Genomic DNA, 17811 nt, shown 5'->3' with positions numbered 1-17811 from the left:
ATGTAACAGGAGGTTCACGTCTATGAATTCTATGAAAAATTAAATCACCATTCCTTACAAAAGTTTCTAAATCTGCAATTTTATCAATTAATTTAACTTCACCATTTGATATAGCTTTTGCATAATAATGAGGTTCACGATCTCTAAATTCATTTGAAAAAATATCAAACAATGTACGATCTCTCCATCTCATTTTACAATATGTTAGATAAGTATAATAAAAAGGTTCTATTTTCCTTAAAAGTCCTTGAATTGAATATGAAACATTTGAATCTTGCATTGTTTCATTTGATTGATGTTGTCTTTTAGCTTTGAATCCAGATTCTGAAACCAATTTCTGGAGTTTTTGCTTGCGTGGAGGACTTGGACTTGGACTTGTTGACATTTTCCTAATTAGATTCATTCAATTCTCCCATAGATTTTTGAATATATGAGTCCTTTTAATCTTGATGGTGTTGTTCAAGTGTAAAGTTTGATGTTTTCGGTGTCTTTATTTTTTTTTCAGTATAAAAGATATTCGGTAAGGACAGCATTAGTGCTTTAGAAAATAATAAAGATTTAGCTTTTGACACAAAAACACAAGATATCAGTTTTGCGCTTTGACAATTCAACATTCTTTGAGGGTCGGTGTTGCTAAGGTCAATTTCAAGTCATAAACATCACTGTTTTGATTCAAAACCACAAGATCTTATCAGTTTTGAGCCATGGTCAGGTTCAAGCCATCCCCATCACTTTTAAATACTCTTCTAGGCATTCCAAGTAGGAAGTCTCTTTTTGATATTGCACCAGAAATATCACAGGTCATCAAAACTTATAAAAAGCACAAACCGAGATCAATTATAAACAAAGATGAATTGTTATCAATGAAAGCTTTTGTGGAAACTTTCTATTATAATACCGAAAGACAAGAAGAATATCCCCATAATATTAAATCATCAAGATATAGAGATCTTGAAGGGTTCAAAATGCTTTTAAGTACAACTTCACCTACAATTGATCCCGCAACAGACATCGAGTTCATACACGAACTCTTAGATGATCTTATCGGTTCAGAGAAGGTCAATTACCTTCTGAAGAATAAAGATTCTGGAATTCAAAAACTTTTAAATCCATCAAGCAAAGCATCAGTTAAGAATAAACACTTGAAGTCAATTATAATAAAAGATGCAAATGAGATTGACGATAAAACTATTTTCAAAACGTGTGACAAGGAGTTGGAAAAGCTTTGGAATAATTTTCAATCAATTGATGATTCAAAAAGAAAATTTGAAAAATTGAATTTACTTTTCGATAAATATCACCGTGAGCTACAAAACCAAAATTTCCTTTTGCTGGATTGGGAAGATATAAAAGAGAATATAAGAAATGATATTACAGATATTAAAGCACAAAATTTGGAAAATATGAATTTAAAGCTGTCCCCCAATCTAAAAACTATTTCAAATTTAGTTTACAAGAAGATCTTTAAGTCAAAAGAATACAATATTGAGAATCATTTAACAAAGATTTATGAGTTTGTTGCAAAAATACACAATTTTGATAATCATTATAAAAAGAAACCAGATGAAATAGAAATTGAAACTCAAGTGAACCATATTATAACAAATAAGTCAAAAGGCTCAATTACCAAGAATATAAAAGTTTTAGATATAATTCTTTACAGTGTTAAAACTTTTAGTTCCCTTATAGTAGAGGTAAAACGCAATCAAAACCTTGGAGAAGATATGAAAAAAATAGTAAATAATTTGCAAGAAATTGAATATCAAGTAAAGAATGAAAAAAAAACAGAATAAAAGAGGTAGGTTGTCCAAGGAAGAAACAAGAATCTATAATAAGTACAAATCTACTAGAGAACTAATGGGGTTTATGAATCAACTAACTGGGTACATGATTAGACAAAAGACGCTGTACGGGATGATCACCAATCTCAGAGAAAGCATCTTTTTTAGAATAGATTGTGAAAATAGTGAAGTCATTAAACGAACTATTGAAAATCAAGAACTTGAATTTATGGGCATTAGTATCTCTTATAAGATCATCAAAAACACCGACAGAGATTTAACATTGAAAATGTTCATATTTTATGCGGTGACCAAGTTCAAAGAGGGAAACAAAGATTGCATTTTAACCGATGAATTTATCAAAAAAATGCAGATTTAAGAGACGTAAGTGCTGGTTTCAAATACACAGAAGAATATCAAATATTTAATGTCCAATGATTTTAGATTGAAACTACAGGAGGATGATTTGAGGGATTCAAATTATCTAGCTTATGAAAACTTTAAAATTGCTGGATATAATCGGTCATATATAAAGGAATGTTAAAAAAATTGTAACTATAAGTTGTAGACGTATTCGAATATAGTAACTACTGATCTAAAATAATTTGAATATCAATATAATATGTATTATTTGTTGTTATAAATACCAAAAAGCAAAAAAAAGGGAAGCTTCTTTAAATCACCAGGATGTTAAAGAAACTCCTTAATATCAAAAAAATAAATATAAGATCATTCAATCAACTTGAACAACTACATTGAGTCATTGTTTCACCTTCATCATCTAACCAATGATTTTCTAAATCTTTTAATTCATCCCCCCATTTCAAAGGATCATAAGGATTTGATGACATTTTTAATAATTTTTGTAATTTAGAAATATCTTCATTATCATCATACATTGATTCAATAACTTCTTCTAATTGCCAATTTCTCGGTGTAAATAATGGATTTACTTTTGATGCAATTGAATAACGTTCTTTATGAGTTGTTGAACCTAATCTTTTTTTATAATTTTCAATGAATTCACTTAATAATGAATTTAATTCATCATTTAATTCTTGATCAATTTTATCCTTTGGATTTGATAAACGGTTTTGTAATTCTGGAGTTAAATAAATCGAAGTATCATTTAAATCTGTTGAATTTTGTAAATTTATGAAAAATTTATTAAAATCAACTTTTGTTTTGGAAATTAAATCTAATAATTGAGCAATTAAATCATTATCACCTTGTTCCACAGTTTTTAATCCAATTCTTTGAGTCATTATTGAATTATAATTCTCCATGAAAACATGTTTATATTCAACACTTGCCAATTGAATAATTGAACTAACTCTTTTAATTGTTTGTTCTTCTTGTTGTTTTTTAATACCTTTTTCAATGAAAAATTCATCATCAACTAAATCAGGTCCAGCACCTAGTAATTCTACTAAAGATTCACCTAATCTTGTTAAATTCCACCAAATTATTGAAGGTTGATTTGCAAAACTATAACGTAATTGAACATCATCATGATTTGGAGTAAAATTTGGATTAAATTTATCCATAAAACTAAAAGGACCAAAATCAATTGATAAACCTAAAATTGATGTATTATCAGTATTTAAAACCCCATTTAAAAACCCATAAGATTGCCAATATGCAACTAATTTGGCATTTAATCTAACAATGGCTCTATACATTTGATCATAACGAGTTGAATCTGTAATTTCAATTAATCCTTCAAGATCTTCTTCATCACTACCTTCAGTTATATCTTTATATTGATCTTTAACAAATTCACCTTTTTGGAAAACAGGTAATTCATCCAAGATATCTTCAATGATATAATCACATAATTCTCTAAGACCTTGACGATCTTGTCTCCATCTATATAAATCAAAAGTACCAATTCTTATCCAACTTTTAGCAAATCTTGATACAACAGCACAAACTTCAGCACGTTCTCTTTGAGCTTTAGTTTTAGGTAAAAGTGAAATACTTAGGGCTCTTGTACTTGGTATACCAATTCCTGATAATGATTCACTTATAATAAATTCACGAATACTTGATCTTAAAACAGCTTTACCATCTGCAAATCTTGAAAATGCAGTTTTACCAGAACCTTTCAATTGTAATTCCTGGTTCCCCTGGTTTGGTGTGATTAATGTGAATAAATTTGTAACTCTACCATCACCTAATTGACCAGCAAATTGACCAAATTGGAATCCAGCATAAGCTTGAGCATATGGCCAAATTTTATCATCATAATGAAATTTTTCACCAGAGACTATTGATTTATAATATGAATCTTCAGGGGAATCTTGAGGTAATGATAAGAATTCTAATGCATTTGGTGAAGATAATAAATGCTTATATTCAGGTCTTGATTCAGGTCTTGTGAATTGATAAGCACCTGATTTTAGAGTACGTGGTTTATTAAATAATTTTTCAGTTTCTTGTTGATTTGATGATTGATGTAAATTTAAAGCTTCTTTTATAGATGGAATTAAAGGATCTGGTTTTAACTTGAGGAATTGTGAAGTCTTTGGGTATTGAGATAATGGGATCTTGGTCATTTCTTCCATTAGAATGATATTGTCATGTGGATAATTGGAATGTGAATTGAGTCTATGGAAAGGGTTTAAAAGGGTATAAAAGATTATAATTTATTGTGATTACATAATATCTGACGTAATCTCAGTTGCTAAACAAAACTTTATTTTAAACAATACAAAACTACTTTGAGGTTTTAGATCTCTTAGTGGAAAGTATTTTATTGTTTAGTGCTTTATTCTTCCTCTCTGTGCTTTCAATTGTTTCTGTGTTTTGTGTCGTTGTATTGTTGTGGCTCAGGGGTTTATTGGAGATCAAGGCACTACTGAAATGGAATGAAATACACTGAAACACGGGCCATAAAGCGTAATTTAAAGCCATAGAGCACATGTTGAACAGTTGAGAATTGGTCATGAAATAGGTGATTCAATTGAACTAAATAGCTATTATTTACGTCCCCGTTTCATGTGTACTTTATCCAATTTAAAACCTGTGGAATGTTGTAACTTGTCACATTCTTTTCTACTCGCTTCGAGGCATTTCAAATTCCCAGCGATGAGCTGAAAAAGAATACATTAGGGAAAATTCCATACATTGTCTCACAGGAGAGCAATTGAGTCCTGGGAAACGATGAGAATAGTTCAATTGATGTTGTAGAATTCAATGGTGTTATTTATTAGCTCATACGATTTGTAGATGTTGAGTTATTAAACCACTCATATCTATCGGGTATTTAGCATGGCCCACAATTGGTGACTAAATTTATGTGAATACGTGTAATTATGCAATTATTTCTAATAAATCAACAACAAATTTCAGTTGAGAAACTTAGATCGATTCAAATTTCAAATCAGGGGTAAATTTTAGATTTCTATATAAACAATCAGGTGTCTCTTCAATTTCTTTTATTCTTCCATTTACTTTTCTTTATCCAAGTCAATTACAAAGACAGATACACACACAACTACTAAAACTACACAACTATTCATAATGGGTTTATTCGATAAAGTTAAAAACGCTGTTGGTAACAACGATGGTGGTGACAATGATTACGTCAAAAAAGCTGAAGGTTTTGTCGGTGAAGATAGAGTTAACCAATTCAAAGATAAAGTTGGTTCAGATAACTATGAAAAAGGTACTGATGCTATTAGAAACAAATTATCAGGTACTTCATTAAATGATGATGATGATGACAAGAAAAAGAATAAGAACTCTTCATCAAACAGAGATGATGATGATAACAAGAAATCTTCATATGGCTCTTCTTCTTCAAACAGAAATGATAATGATTCATATGGTTCTTCATCAAACAAAAACTCTAGCTCTTCATACGGTTCTTCATCAAACAGAGATGACGATGACAACAAATACGGTTCTTCATCAAACAAAAACTCATCATCTTCATATGGTTCATCCTCAAACAAAGATGATGATAAATATGGTTCATCATCAAACAAAAACTCATCTTCATACGGTTCATCAGGTAATGATTCATATGGTTCATCAAACAAGAACTCTTCATCATATGGTTCTTCATCAAATAGAGATGATGAAGATGATAACAAATATAGTTCTTCATCAAACAAGAACTCTTCAAGCTCATACGGTTCATCAAACAAAGACAAAGATGACAACAAATCCTCATCATACGGTTCATCATCATATGGTTCTTCAAACAAAGATAAAGATGATAACAAATCCTCATCATATGGTTCTTCATCATATGGTTCTTCAAACAAAGATAAAGATGATGATAAATATGGTTCATCATCAAACAAAAACTCATCATCATCATATGGTTCATCTTCTAACAGAGATGATGATAAATATGGCTCATCATCTAACAAGAACTCTAGCTCTTACGGTTCATCAAACAATGATTCATATGGTTCTTCATCAAACAAGAATGATAATGATTCATATGGTTCTTCAAACAAAAACTCAAGCTCATATGGTTCATCATCAAACAATGATTCATACGGATCATCAGACAAAAACTCTAGCTCATATGGTTCTTCAGGTAATGACTCTTATGGATCATCAAACAAAAACTCTTCATCATATGGTTCTTCAGGTAATGACTCTTATGGCTCTTCAAACAAAAACTCATCATCATACGGTTCATCAAACAATGACTCTTACGGCTCATCAAACAATGACTCTTATGGATCATCAAACAAAAACTCATCATATGGTTCAGGTTCCGGTTCAGGTTCAGGTTCAGGTTCTTATGGTTCTTCAAACAATGATTCATATGGTTCTTCAAGAAATAACAATGATTCATATGGTTCTTCAAACAATGATTCTTATGGTTCATCAAGAAATGATAGATATTAAACTTGATTTCTATGATTTCCAATTATTCAATTTGAAATTGAAAATTTTTTTATGATTTAGTATGATTTTAGTATTTTAGTTTTTACTTATTTTGGTATAACCTTTTTTTTTTAATTGTATATGATGGATTAGATTACTTCCTTGATGGATATGAAATATGATTTTTCAAACATTTTAATAACAAAAATTGTAGTGCTTGTTTCAACTAATTAAATTCGAATAAAAGTTGTGGAAATTTGGAAATCTGGTTATTATGTTTCTGCCCATAACAATTTCCGCGAATACTGTCTGTTCAATGATGTTATAAAGATCACCGATTAAACCCAGTAAACAAGTACAAGAGGAGAAGAGATCTTTGGTATAAAAGCCATTTAATTCTCCTTTTAATGGTTTCCAATGATCTGATTTAATGATACTACCATTTCTGTGAAAAGAGATCATTTAATCAATTGATACATTATGAGTGCTACAGGTTCTTCAAACAAGGGAGATAACAAACCTTCATCTTATGGTTCATCAAACGAGAACTCTAACTCATATGGTTCTTATGATAATGATTCATACTCAACATATGCTTCAGGATCAAACAATAATGATGATTCTTCACACAAAAATGAAACATATGGTTCACATAATGATCCTTTTTCAAAAAACGATGATGATAGAAGATCAAATAACGATTCATATGGTTCTTATGGTTCAGGTTCATATGATTCTTCAAACAGCAATGAATATGGATATGATACTTCAAAAAATGATGAATATGGTGTAGGCTCATATGGATCATCAAACAATAATGAATATGCATCAAGATATGACAATAATAATGATTCATATGGTGGGGATACACCAGATGGTGCCATCCATAATAAACTAAAATCCTATGATATTTAATTGTTTAAGAAGATCTTTATCTAAATTAAATGTTATAATTTGATGTTATTATTAAGATTTGAAGTTTGAGATCAAGATTTCTCATGATTTTATATTATTTAGTTTTTTACTTTTACTTTTGCCCTTTTGGTTTACTTTTTTTTTCAAATTGTATACAATGGATCAGAATACACTCCTTGATGGATATAACACATTTTAATTACCAAAATTGTAGTTTAATTAGCTATTTTCAAATGATATCTTGTAAAATTTGGTTATTATATTACTGCCCTTAACAATTCTGAGCACCAAAAATTTCGCGAATTCTGCCAGCCATTTTCTGGTTCAATTTTTTGTGTTTTCAAGTTGTTGATAAGCATTTGAAATATTAAGAGATACGTACTAGAAGCTTTTAGATCTTTTAAAGGTTAATATTGAGACATTATGAGTGCTGCTGGGAAGAAGAAACTACTACTTATGGTGAGTTATGGTTATTGTTTTCATTTCAGAGAAATTGTTACTAACAAATTTGTTATATTAGGGCCGTTCAGGTTCAGGTAAATCATCAATGAGATCTATTATTTTCAGTAATTATAGTGCATTTGATACACGTCGTCTTGGTGCTACTATAGATGTTGAACATTCACATCTTAGGTTCTTGGGTAATATGAGTTTAAATCTTTGGGATTGTGGTGGTCAAGATGTATTTATGGATAATTATTTTACAAATCAAAAAGATCATATATTTAAAATGGTTGAAGTTTTAATTCATGTTTTTGATGTTGAAAGTAAAGAAGTTGGTAAAGATATTGAAGTTTTCGTTAAATCATTAAAACAATTAAAACAATTTAGTCCCAATGCTAAAATATTTGTACTTTTACATAAGATGGATTTAGTTCAAATTGATCGTCGTGAAGAATTATTTGGTATAATGATGAATAGATTAAATGAAACTTCACAAGTTTATGGGTTTAATGTTACAGGATTTGCAACAAGTATTTGGGATGAAAGTTTATATAAAGCTTGGAGTTCAATAGTTTGTTCATTAATTCCAAATATGAATCAATATGAAACAAATTTATCAAATCTACAAAATATATTGGAAGCTCAAGAAATTATATTATTTGAAAAAACTACATTTTTAGTTATATGTTCATCAAATAGTGGTAATTTATTAACAAATGACAACAATAATAATGAAAATTTTGAAAAATTAGATCCAAAAAGATTTGAAAAAATTTCAAATATAATGAAAAATTTTAAACAAAGTTCAACAAAATTAAAATCTCAATTTAGACAATTAAATTTAAATAATAATTTATTTATAACTGAATTAAGTTCAAATTTAATGATTTTTGTTGTTTTACCATTTGGTATTAATAATAACTCAGGTTTAATTCAAGAAAATATTAAACAAGCAAGAAAATATTTCCAATAGATAATTATGATAACAATTTCTTGTATAACTGGGTTAAAGAGACTGTGTTTTGTAATGATAAACAATTAATATTATATATTTATGATTGGACGAGTGTAGATGTAATAAATTGTAGTGCTACAAATCTGATCAAAAATAATTCATATATTTCATACAAAATGTGAAAAAGATCAAGAATCCTTATGGATTCAATCTTTTATCAAGACAATAATGTTATGAATATGTTAGTTTCAAGCTTTTGTAGTATAGATAGATATCAAATATCAATCATCAATACATTAGCTTGTTTTATGGAAATTACCAGATTGGTGTTGTGGATGTTACCAAAGCGTTTCTAAATGCTGAGCTAAATGAAGAATATATATGGTTACTCCAAAGAGCCCTATATGGCCTGAAACAGTCTCCAAAAGAATGGAATAAAACAATACATGTTGGTTTCATTCATTTTAATATTGTTTGAATAAGTTTGAAAGTGGCAAATTGAATTTTTTTATATTCATTCGCGAATTGTGTATTACATAAGCGTGTAAATGATTTCCGGCCAAATTTGACGTTTTCACATAATTGAATTTCTTATTTAAAGAACTATATTATGGTGATTTATAATCATGATTCGTTAGCTGTTTTGCTAGGTAGACGTCTTTGAATTCAATTCCTAAGCAATTAGAAGAATGTGCTATATACTTTAACCTGGTGGTTTTCATATTCTCAAAATTGAGATATTTAACCAAACATGTAACCAGTGATATTTCAATGAGTTGCAATGCATATTTATAAGGTTGAATTAATGGCATTTTAGATGGTGGTAACTCAAAAGAATTTACTGTGTTCAATATAAGTATGATACATCAAGACTTGTTTTTGTTGATAAAAGATTGAACTTTATGGTTCTTGGTCTCTTTCATACTTGTCTTTTGATGTATTTGTGTCTTTTTCAATGTTATTAATTGTCATTTGTAGTCAATTGATATCGATATTGGAGGTACTATACTTTATGTTAATTTATCGTATTGAACGATAGCAATCAATACAAAACTTCAGCTACACAACTACATTTTCATATAAATAAATCATAATACATATATATAAGCTAATTTCATAATTCTTCATAATTTCATTAATAAATAAACTCATTAATCAAGTTTAATTCTTATTAGAAAGTCCTCCTCTATCAACTCTATCGAGTCGGAATCGTTGTCTATTAAGGTTTTTTCTTCATTAGATTCATCAGCTTCTTCTGAATCAGATGATTCTTCTTGATCTTCTTTTTCTTCAGCTTCTTTTTCTTTGACCAACTTCATACATTTTTTAGCCATTTCAATCAATTGTTCTTTTGTCAAAATTTTCAATTTACTTTCAGGACAAAGTGTATTATAAATAGCTTGTTTCCAATTTTTAAAATTTGCAATTCTTTCCTCTCTTGTAGATTTTGATTCATAAATTTTTAAATTATTTTTAAAATTTAAACATTCAGTAACTTCATCAAATGATTTCCAAATTTTTTCTTCATCATTTTCAAATCCAAATCCAGCTGCAATTGCGACCCCTAATGCTGTTGCTTCACTAACTGGAGGTTTACAAAGTTTAACCCATGGTCCAAAAATATCAGATTGAATTTGAACAAATTCTTCAGATTTAGAAACACCACCATCAATAGCCAACATTGAAATAGCATTTGAATCATCTTGCTTAACAGAATCTTCATAGTTTTCATCTTCATCATTCATGAAGCTTTTATGTGCACCATTAACTATGGCCATAACTTTTAAAATATCATGAACTTGAAAAGAAATACCTTCTAATGAAGATCTTGCAATATGTCCAGGTTTGGTGTAATTACTTAATCCTTGAAGTGAACCACGAGCATCTGGATCCCAATGAGGTGATAATAATCCTGTAAATCCAGAAACAAAAGATGTACCACCAGAATCTTTAACAGTTGCAGCTAATGCACCAATATCTTTAGCAGTTGGAATTATATTAAAAGTGTTTTTAATCCATTCAATAGAAGAACCTGCTGATGAAATTGCACCTTCTAATGCATAAAATGGAGTTGAATCTTCTTTATTATTAATATTTTTAAGCCAAAATCCAACAGTTGGAAGAACACCTTTCTTTGTAATTAATGGTTTGGAACCAGTGTTTAACATTAAAAATCCACCAGTTCCATAAGTACATTTAGCATCACCTTTTTTCAAACATAATTGACCAACTAATGATGAAGATTGATCACCCAAGACACCATTGATTGGAACATTTGAATCTTGAATAATTTTCAATGCATTTAAATCTTCATTTGAAATTTTAATTGATGAAGATTTTAAAGAATTTAAATTTGGAATTTGGAAATGACCAAATAATTCTGATGATGAACAAATTTCTGGGAATTTTAATTTCTTGGAATCTATACCCCAAAATTCAATTAATTCTTCATCATATTGACATTTATTTAAATCCATAAATAATGTTCTTGAAGCATTTGAAACATCAGTTTTATGTTGATTATTCTTTGTCAAATGATAAACTAACCAAGAATCAACAGTACCAAACATTAAATCACCTGAATCATAAACATCTTGAACTTTTGAATCATTTTCTAATAACCATTTAATTTTTGAAGCAGAAAAATAACTTGATAAATCTAATCCACATTTTGATCTAAGTTTTTTCAATTTTGATTTTGGTGTTTTTTTTTTCAATTCTTCAATCATTTCTGAAGTTCTACCATCACTCCAAACAATACCATTATAAACAGCTTTACCATTTCTTTGATCCCATAAAATAACAGTTTCTCTCATATTTGCAATACCAATAGTTGCAATATAAAGTTCTAATTGACCAATTTTTCTTCTTTGATCATTAATTTTATTCAATTGTTTTTGACATTCAGCAATACAAATAATGACATATAAAATTAAATTATTTGGATTCATTTCAACCCAACTAGGTTTTGGATAAATTAAAGTTGGATCAATTTTAATTTTGGATAAAGTTTCAGATTGATTTGTACTTGATGGATATGCAATTTGATGCATAGCTACAATTTCACCTCTTGAATTGAAAAGAATACATCTTGTTGAAGTTGTACCAATATCAATAGCACCAATTAATCTTGAATCTTTCAAGACTTTTGATACTGATGGTATTAATTCATTATCTTTAACGACGGGCATGATTGTGGGAGTTGCAATTAATATAGTGTGATTATAATTATTTGTATAGTTATGGAATCTCTCTTAATTATAGTAAAATTGTCTTATAATTATCAGATTTCAATGTTAAATAATAATATAATCTGGAGAAGATGGGATAGCTAGAAGATCAAAATTTGAAATGTGGGAACGAGTCTTTATATAATATTTGGATCCATCTCTTTCATGAGAGAATCCATTTTGAGAGCATTTTCATTAGTGAGGGGGTGCATTTTCTGTCTTCATGTGAGTTGATTTCCATACAATGATTTTTAATTGAAGTAAAAGTTCTCAAATTCAAGTCCAAAAAATTGAGATGAACGGATTTTTGACACAATAATAAAGTCAAGAATTTGCGAGGTCTCGAGTCCAAATTGAGTAAGGTTATTTTATCAGATTAGCTTCGTTCTGATCAGTACTTAAGAGTTTAGACCCAGAGACCAGTGTTATAATATACTACAAAATCTACAATATGTGATTGAAAAAGAATGTGTGTATTCAGTAAACCTGTGTGAAAAAGACCAAGAACAATGTGTAGTTCAGTCCTTTATCAAACATTAACAAGTTTTGAAATACGATAATCGTTGAGAAAATTTGTAGTTTTTTTCCAATTCTCTATAATCTTCTCTATTATCTGTGATCTTCTCTTGATCAGTCAGTCTGTGTTGACTGTGGATATATTGTGTACGGAACAGAAATTCCAAGACGTATACAGCTGGATAATAACATTTGGAAAACCAACGTTTTTTTTAACTTTCACAGCTAACCAAGAATGGCCTGAGGTTACTAGCTTTATAATTGTCGAGTGTACAAGTTTGAATTGATGAAAATTTTCTGTTTTAAAACTCGTAAGTTGAAACAATTCGCGACTATTTTATAAATTGTCAGGGCCACAAATGCCAATAAAGATTATCAATGGTTTTTGTTTTTGTGCCAGGTACAATTGAGCTACGAATTTTGAGAATATTGGAATAATTGGATTATTGGGAGCACTTGAAGGTGGTGAGTATGTTGAATTCTATTACATTAAATGCTATGTACACCACATGATTCTTTTTCAAACAACCCATGTCATCTTTAAAATCATATTAATTACAACCTTGGTGGAGCCTGCCTTGGAAAAGAAGAATACTAACTAGAAATACACCTATTAAAATTCAACTATATAAACCAACAAAGACTTCCGTTTTTTCAGTGGAGAGAATGTAGATCTTAACTGGGGCTCTCCATAGTCAATCAAATAGTCAATCAAGTATCTACAACAACAAAAAAAACACGATGAAATTCTTCACTGTGGGTTTATTAGCTTCAATCGCTTTAGCATCTCCAATAATTGATCCATCATTTGTTAATGAACAAGCTAATAATGAAATCACAACTCCAAAAATCTTAAATTGTAACTCTACACAAACTGTTCAATTGAAAAAATATTATAAAGATCTTATTGAATTTTCTACAATTGCTAAACAAAATTTACTTAAAAATGGTGGTGATGATCAGGTTTTTAAAAATTGGTTTGGTAAGGGAAATCCTTTAACCGTTTTAGGAATCATTGATGAAGTCTTAGAAGGTAACAAAGATGGTGTCTTGTACCGTTGTGATGATATTGATGGTGATTGTGCAGCTCATCCAACTGAATGGCCGGGATATCATAGATCAAGTGATGATCATTCAGGTGAAACTGTGATTTGTGATTTATTCTTTAATTCAAAACATCCAATTGAAAAATTTTGTTCTGAAGGTGATATCTTGACAATAAAGCCTAAAACTTATGCAGGTATTGATCTATTTCATAGATTTTTACATTTATCAAAAATTAATAAAGGGTATTATGGTGAATATGCTGAAGAATTTAAAGATTTGTTGGACTATGCTGAAAATAATATAACTTTTGCTGTTTTGAATACTGATAATATTTTGTACTACATTGCAGAATCTTATTCGTTAAACTTGACTGGTTCAGATAGTTGTTTAGGTAATTTATCAAATTCAACTTTAACAAACTAAGAAAAAGATGGAGTTTTATCACTATCATACAACGCTATAAGCTAATAAAACTATATAACTATATAACTATACATAATACAACACTAATATAAACATTATTCTATATAATTGAACGTCAAGAAATCATTCGTTATTAATTTTCTTTGTAATTATCTGTCTATACTTTATATTAATTACATAAAACAATAGGAGTGTCCCGAACCGCTTTTCTTTGTTTACTTTTCAGGCGTATAAACTTTTGAGTTCTTTTCCATCGATTAAAATGAGGTGGAAAAGATAGGAACAATTATCAAAAACATCTCATGTTAAATGCTTACTCTCTTTTACAATGTTTTCTTTCATCATTATCTGTTCGCTAGAACTACAAAAGACGATGTTTCAGACTTTATTCTTTTTGTTCATTTCTTGATGTTCTTCCCATTATCCATAAGTCAAGTTTTATCTAATTATTATTCAAAGTCATGAGCTCATATACAGATTCCAAAGGTCATTCTGACCAAGATAATTTAATTTCTAGTCAAATGACAAACTTTGATAATAGCAGAAGAATTCATATCTATAATAACATTCATTTATTTAAACTTTTAGATTCATCTCAAAGATTATTTGAGCCTAAAACTAGCAAAGATTATTCTTTACATTATGAATCAAGAGTCACTTATTTCTATCCAAATAATAGAGTCAGTGATAGGGAAGAATATACAATGTGTGCATTTTGTCATCCATTAAAATCAAATAAGGATGAAAAAATCTGTGATCCAAAATTTTTCCGATCTGGTTCAGATAAATTTGTTACTCATATGGCTAAACATCATGGTATACTCTATAATCAAAATAGAATTATCAACCCATTTGTTGGTTGGTCAAGAATTCTTTCATTAAATCAACAATCTTTAGAATTAATGGCAATTTGTCCTTATGGTCGTCATAGATATGGTGATACAAAACCTTGTTTATCAGTTTTTAAATTTGAAGATTATGGATCCAAAATTCATTATGAATATTTTAAACATGTTTATCATGTTCATATTTTAAAAAAAGGTAATACTGTTTTCCAAAGGGAATCAAATTATAATCAATTTCTTGAATTTAATAATGATCCATTAAATTATCAAAATCAATTTATAATGTATGATGAAAAAAATTGTTTTAAGGCTAATGAATTCTTGAAATCACAACTTGGTTTTGAATTTACAGATCCTTTAGAAATTGATTATATATTAAATCATCAACATCATGAAGAGTTGAATTGTTTTAATCATACTCATGAAGAACCATTATCTAAGGAAGTTGAAGATGCTGATGATGAATGTTCAGATGATGAGTTACCAAGAAGTACATTTCCAGAAAATGAATTACCAGAAAATGAATCCAGTGAAGAAACTTATTCTGATGAATATGAAAGTTCTATTGCGACAACTTCTTTGTTGAGTGGAAGTACTGAACATGATGATCATAATGGTGATGATTTCAATGATGATTTCAATGATGATGCCTCTACTAATTACTCAAATGATTCTGATGGTTCAAATGGTCTAAGTAGCTCAAATGGTTCACAAAATGAAAATGTTGCAAATAATTATGTTGATAATCCTCCTACAAATGTGGAATCATATTTGGATTATCTTTGTACAAATCAATCATATTCATCGTCTTCAGAAGAAGAACAATATGAACAACAAACCACTCAATCAGATAATTATAATGATGAGAATACCAATTACTTTAATGATTCATTAGATTTTTCAAAGCAAGATATAAGAAGTTCTAGTACATCATCTTTATTAACTAAAGCTTTAGCTAACCATCAACGTGATCAATCAACAAGTGAAATTGAAGTTGTATCTAGTCCTGTGGTTAATGATGTAACTTTGAATACTAGGTCACAGTCAACCCCAGAAGTTGAAACACACCAAAGATATTATGTCTTTCATCACTTTGATCCATATGATTTATGCACAATTAATGGTAGTACTGATGGTGATGACGATGATTCTGAAGAGCAAAATAATGAAAACGAAGGACAAGATGAGAATTTGCAGCAGGTAAATGATAAAAGATCTTATCCTAACACTAATCATGATTCAAGTGATAGTAGTTTAGATGATGATTCAAATAATGAAAATTCATCAATGTCTTCATCTTTATATAGAGATCTTATGAGGTTTGCACGTCCTTCTCCAAATAATATCAGTCCTCTTACTATTAATGACAGACAATATGGCTTATCAGCTGCTTCATATCCCAGTGATGGTACTATTGTATCAGGTCTTTATTCTGATGAAGAGACTGATAAATTTGATGAAGAATCAACACATGAACCATATGTTTATGATGATCATTATTCACCAGTAGTGATGGAATGGGTCAACAATATTGATCTCTGAGATTCAAGTTATTGCATTTCATAAAATTAATAGATATATGTTTATAATCTAATTAATAAAATAAAATTAAATATTTGATTATGTAGTATATACCACACTATTTTTTATTATTTCCTAATCCGGAAGTCTAGAAATCCTAAATTGAGATTTGAGGTATAATAATTTGAAACAAAAATACAACATTTTAGAAATGAACTAGAGACAGTTTTGAGTGAAAAAGCTGGATTGAGCAAAGACAATGGCTGGTGATTAAGAATGGGCTATATAATAAAGCTTTTCAACTAGTAAAAGGACAATTGTATGAGGTTTAACCAAGACTTGTTTCGAAAAATATGCTAGGCTAGATTATTATTAGATTGAATTATGGGTTATGAGGCTATTGTTTGAAAGGTTCTTTTCTTCAAAGTTGTTTGATATATAATGATGTTTATATCCAAAGATTGGATATCTATGGTTATTTTGTGAATAGTAACCCATCTTACAACTCAAATTAATCATGTCATCATCATCATCAGAAGAAGCACAATATAATTTTTATCTTTATAATCCAAGTTTAGCAGCTTCAACTATATTTACTGTTATTTATTCAATTTTAATTATATGGCAATTATATCAAGTTGGTTCAGCTATTGCTTTGATAGTCTCATCCAAACGTTCAAATGCAGATTTAGAAAGACAAAATCCTTTCAAAGATCCATTTAGTAAACACCATGAACCAATTTATACACCTTCATCAAAATATATCTTAATTATGATTCCATTTATCTTAGGTGTTGCTTGTGAATTGGTGGGTTATGTTGGAAGAATAATGTCCCATAATAATATATCTGATACGACACCATATGTTATGCAAACTTTATTAATTCTTATTGGACCACCTTTATTATCTGCTACAATTTATATGGTTTTTGGTAGAATGGTTACCAAGATCTTGGGTAATGAAGAATATTTGTTGATTAGATCTAAATTTATAACCAAAATTTGTGTTGTTGGTGATATTTTATCTTTAGCTTTACAAGGTATTGGTGGTGGTATTCTAACTGGTGCTCAAGATAATAAAGATAGATTTAATCTGGGTAAAAATGTTATTTTATTTGGATTAGCTGTTCAAATCTTATTTTTTGGATTTTTTATGATTATTGAATTGACTTATTTCATTAGATTATTAAATAATTTAGAATCAAGTCCTTATAATATGAATATTGTTAATGATCAAATTCAAAAATTCCCTTCAAAGTTCAATAATTGGAAATTAGTTTTAA

General features: G+C 29.0%; 9 protein-coding genes across 9 annotated transcripts; 7 read left to right on the top strand and 2 right to left on the bottom strand.

Moving 5' to 3' along the window:
* Positions 1–704: 704 nt before the first annotated feature.
* On the top strand, positions 705–2160 carry BN7_4531 (uncharacterized protein; the record flags this gene model as incomplete). Its single annotated transcript, XM_011274891.1, has 2 exons — positions 705–1694; positions 1789–2160. The coding sequence occupies 2 exons, from the start codon at positions 705–707 to the stop codon at positions 2158–2160; spliced, it is 1362 nt and encodes a 453-aa protein (XP_011273193.1).
* A 358-nt stretch (positions 2161–2518) lies between these two features.
* Positions 2519–4348, bottom strand: FMP40 (Fmp40p; the record flags this gene model as incomplete). The annotated part of the gene is made up of 1 exon (XM_011274890.1): positions 2519–4348. One exon carries the CDS (start codon positions 4346–4348, stop codon positions 2519–2521), a length of 1830 nt encoding a protein of 609 aa, XP_011273192.1.
* Positions 4349–5306: 958 nt separating this feature from the next.
* On the top strand, positions 5307–6653 carry EST1 (Telomerase-binding protein; the record flags this gene model as incomplete). The annotated part of the gene is made up of 1 exon (XM_011274889.1): positions 5307–6653. The coding sequence occupies one exon, from the start codon at positions 5307–5309 to the stop codon at positions 6651–6653; it is 1347 nt and encodes a 448-aa protein (XP_011273191.1).
* A 459-nt stretch (positions 6654–7112) lies between these two features.
* BN7_4528 (Replicase polyprotein) lies at positions 7113–7547 on the top strand (the record flags this gene model as incomplete). Its single annotated transcript, XM_011274888.1, has 1 exon — positions 7113–7547. The coding sequence occupies one exon, from the start codon at positions 7113–7115 to the stop codon at positions 7545–7547; it is 435 nt and encodes a 144-aa protein (XP_011273190.1).
* A 547-nt stretch (positions 7548–8094) lies between these two features.
* On the top strand, positions 8095–8964 carry GTR1 (Rag GTPase GTR1; the record flags this gene model as incomplete). The annotated part of the gene is made up of 1 exon (XM_011274887.1): positions 8095–8964. One exon carries the CDS (start codon positions 8095–8097, stop codon positions 8962–8964), a length of 870 nt encoding a protein of 289 aa, XP_011273189.1.
* Positions 8965–10097: 1133 nt separating this feature from the next.
* Positions 10098–12137, bottom strand: BN7_4526 (Glycerol kinase; the record flags this gene model as incomplete). The annotated part of the gene is made up of 1 exon (XM_011274886.1): positions 10098–12137. One exon carries the CDS (start codon positions 12135–12137, stop codon positions 10098–10100), a length of 2040 nt encoding a protein of 679 aa, XP_011273188.1.
* A 1296-nt stretch (positions 12138–13433) lies between these two features.
* On the top strand, positions 13434–14162 carry BN7_4525 (Major allergen; the record flags this gene model as incomplete). Its single annotated transcript, XM_011274885.1, has 1 exon — positions 13434–14162. One exon carries the CDS (start codon positions 13434–13436, stop codon positions 14160–14162), a length of 729 nt encoding a protein of 242 aa, XP_011273187.1.
* Positions 14163–14623: 461 nt separating this feature from the next.
* On the top strand, positions 14624–16549 carry BN7_4524 (Halomucin; the record flags this gene model as incomplete). Its single annotated transcript, XM_011274884.1, has 1 exon — positions 14624–16549. The coding sequence occupies one exon, from the start codon at positions 14624–14626 to the stop codon at positions 16547–16549; it is 1926 nt and encodes a 641-aa protein (XP_011273186.1).
* Positions 16550–17045: 496 nt separating this feature from the next.
* Positions 17046–17718, top strand: BN7_4523 (uncharacterized protein; the record flags this gene model as incomplete). Its single annotated transcript, XM_011274883.1, has 2 exons — positions 17046–17625; positions 17711–17718. The coding sequence occupies 2 exons, from the start codon at positions 17046–17048 to the stop codon at positions 17716–17718; spliced, it is 588 nt and encodes a 195-aa protein (XP_011273185.1).
* Between the last annotated feature and the right edge of the window lie 93 nt (positions 17719–17811).

Source organism: Wickerhamomyces ciferrii, contig 00171 (assembly GCF_000313485.1).
Source record: "Wickerhamomyces ciferrii WGS project CAIF00000000 data, strain NRRL Y-1031 F-60-10, contig 00171, whole genome shotgun sequence".
NCBI classification, from domain to species: Eukaryota; Fungi; Ascomycota; class Saccharomycetes; order Phaffomycetales; family Wickerhamomycetaceae; genus Hansenula; species Hansenula ciferrii.
The sequence above is the reverse complement of the archived record's forward strand: the minus strand, read 5'-3'. Positions and strand labels throughout refer to the sequence as shown.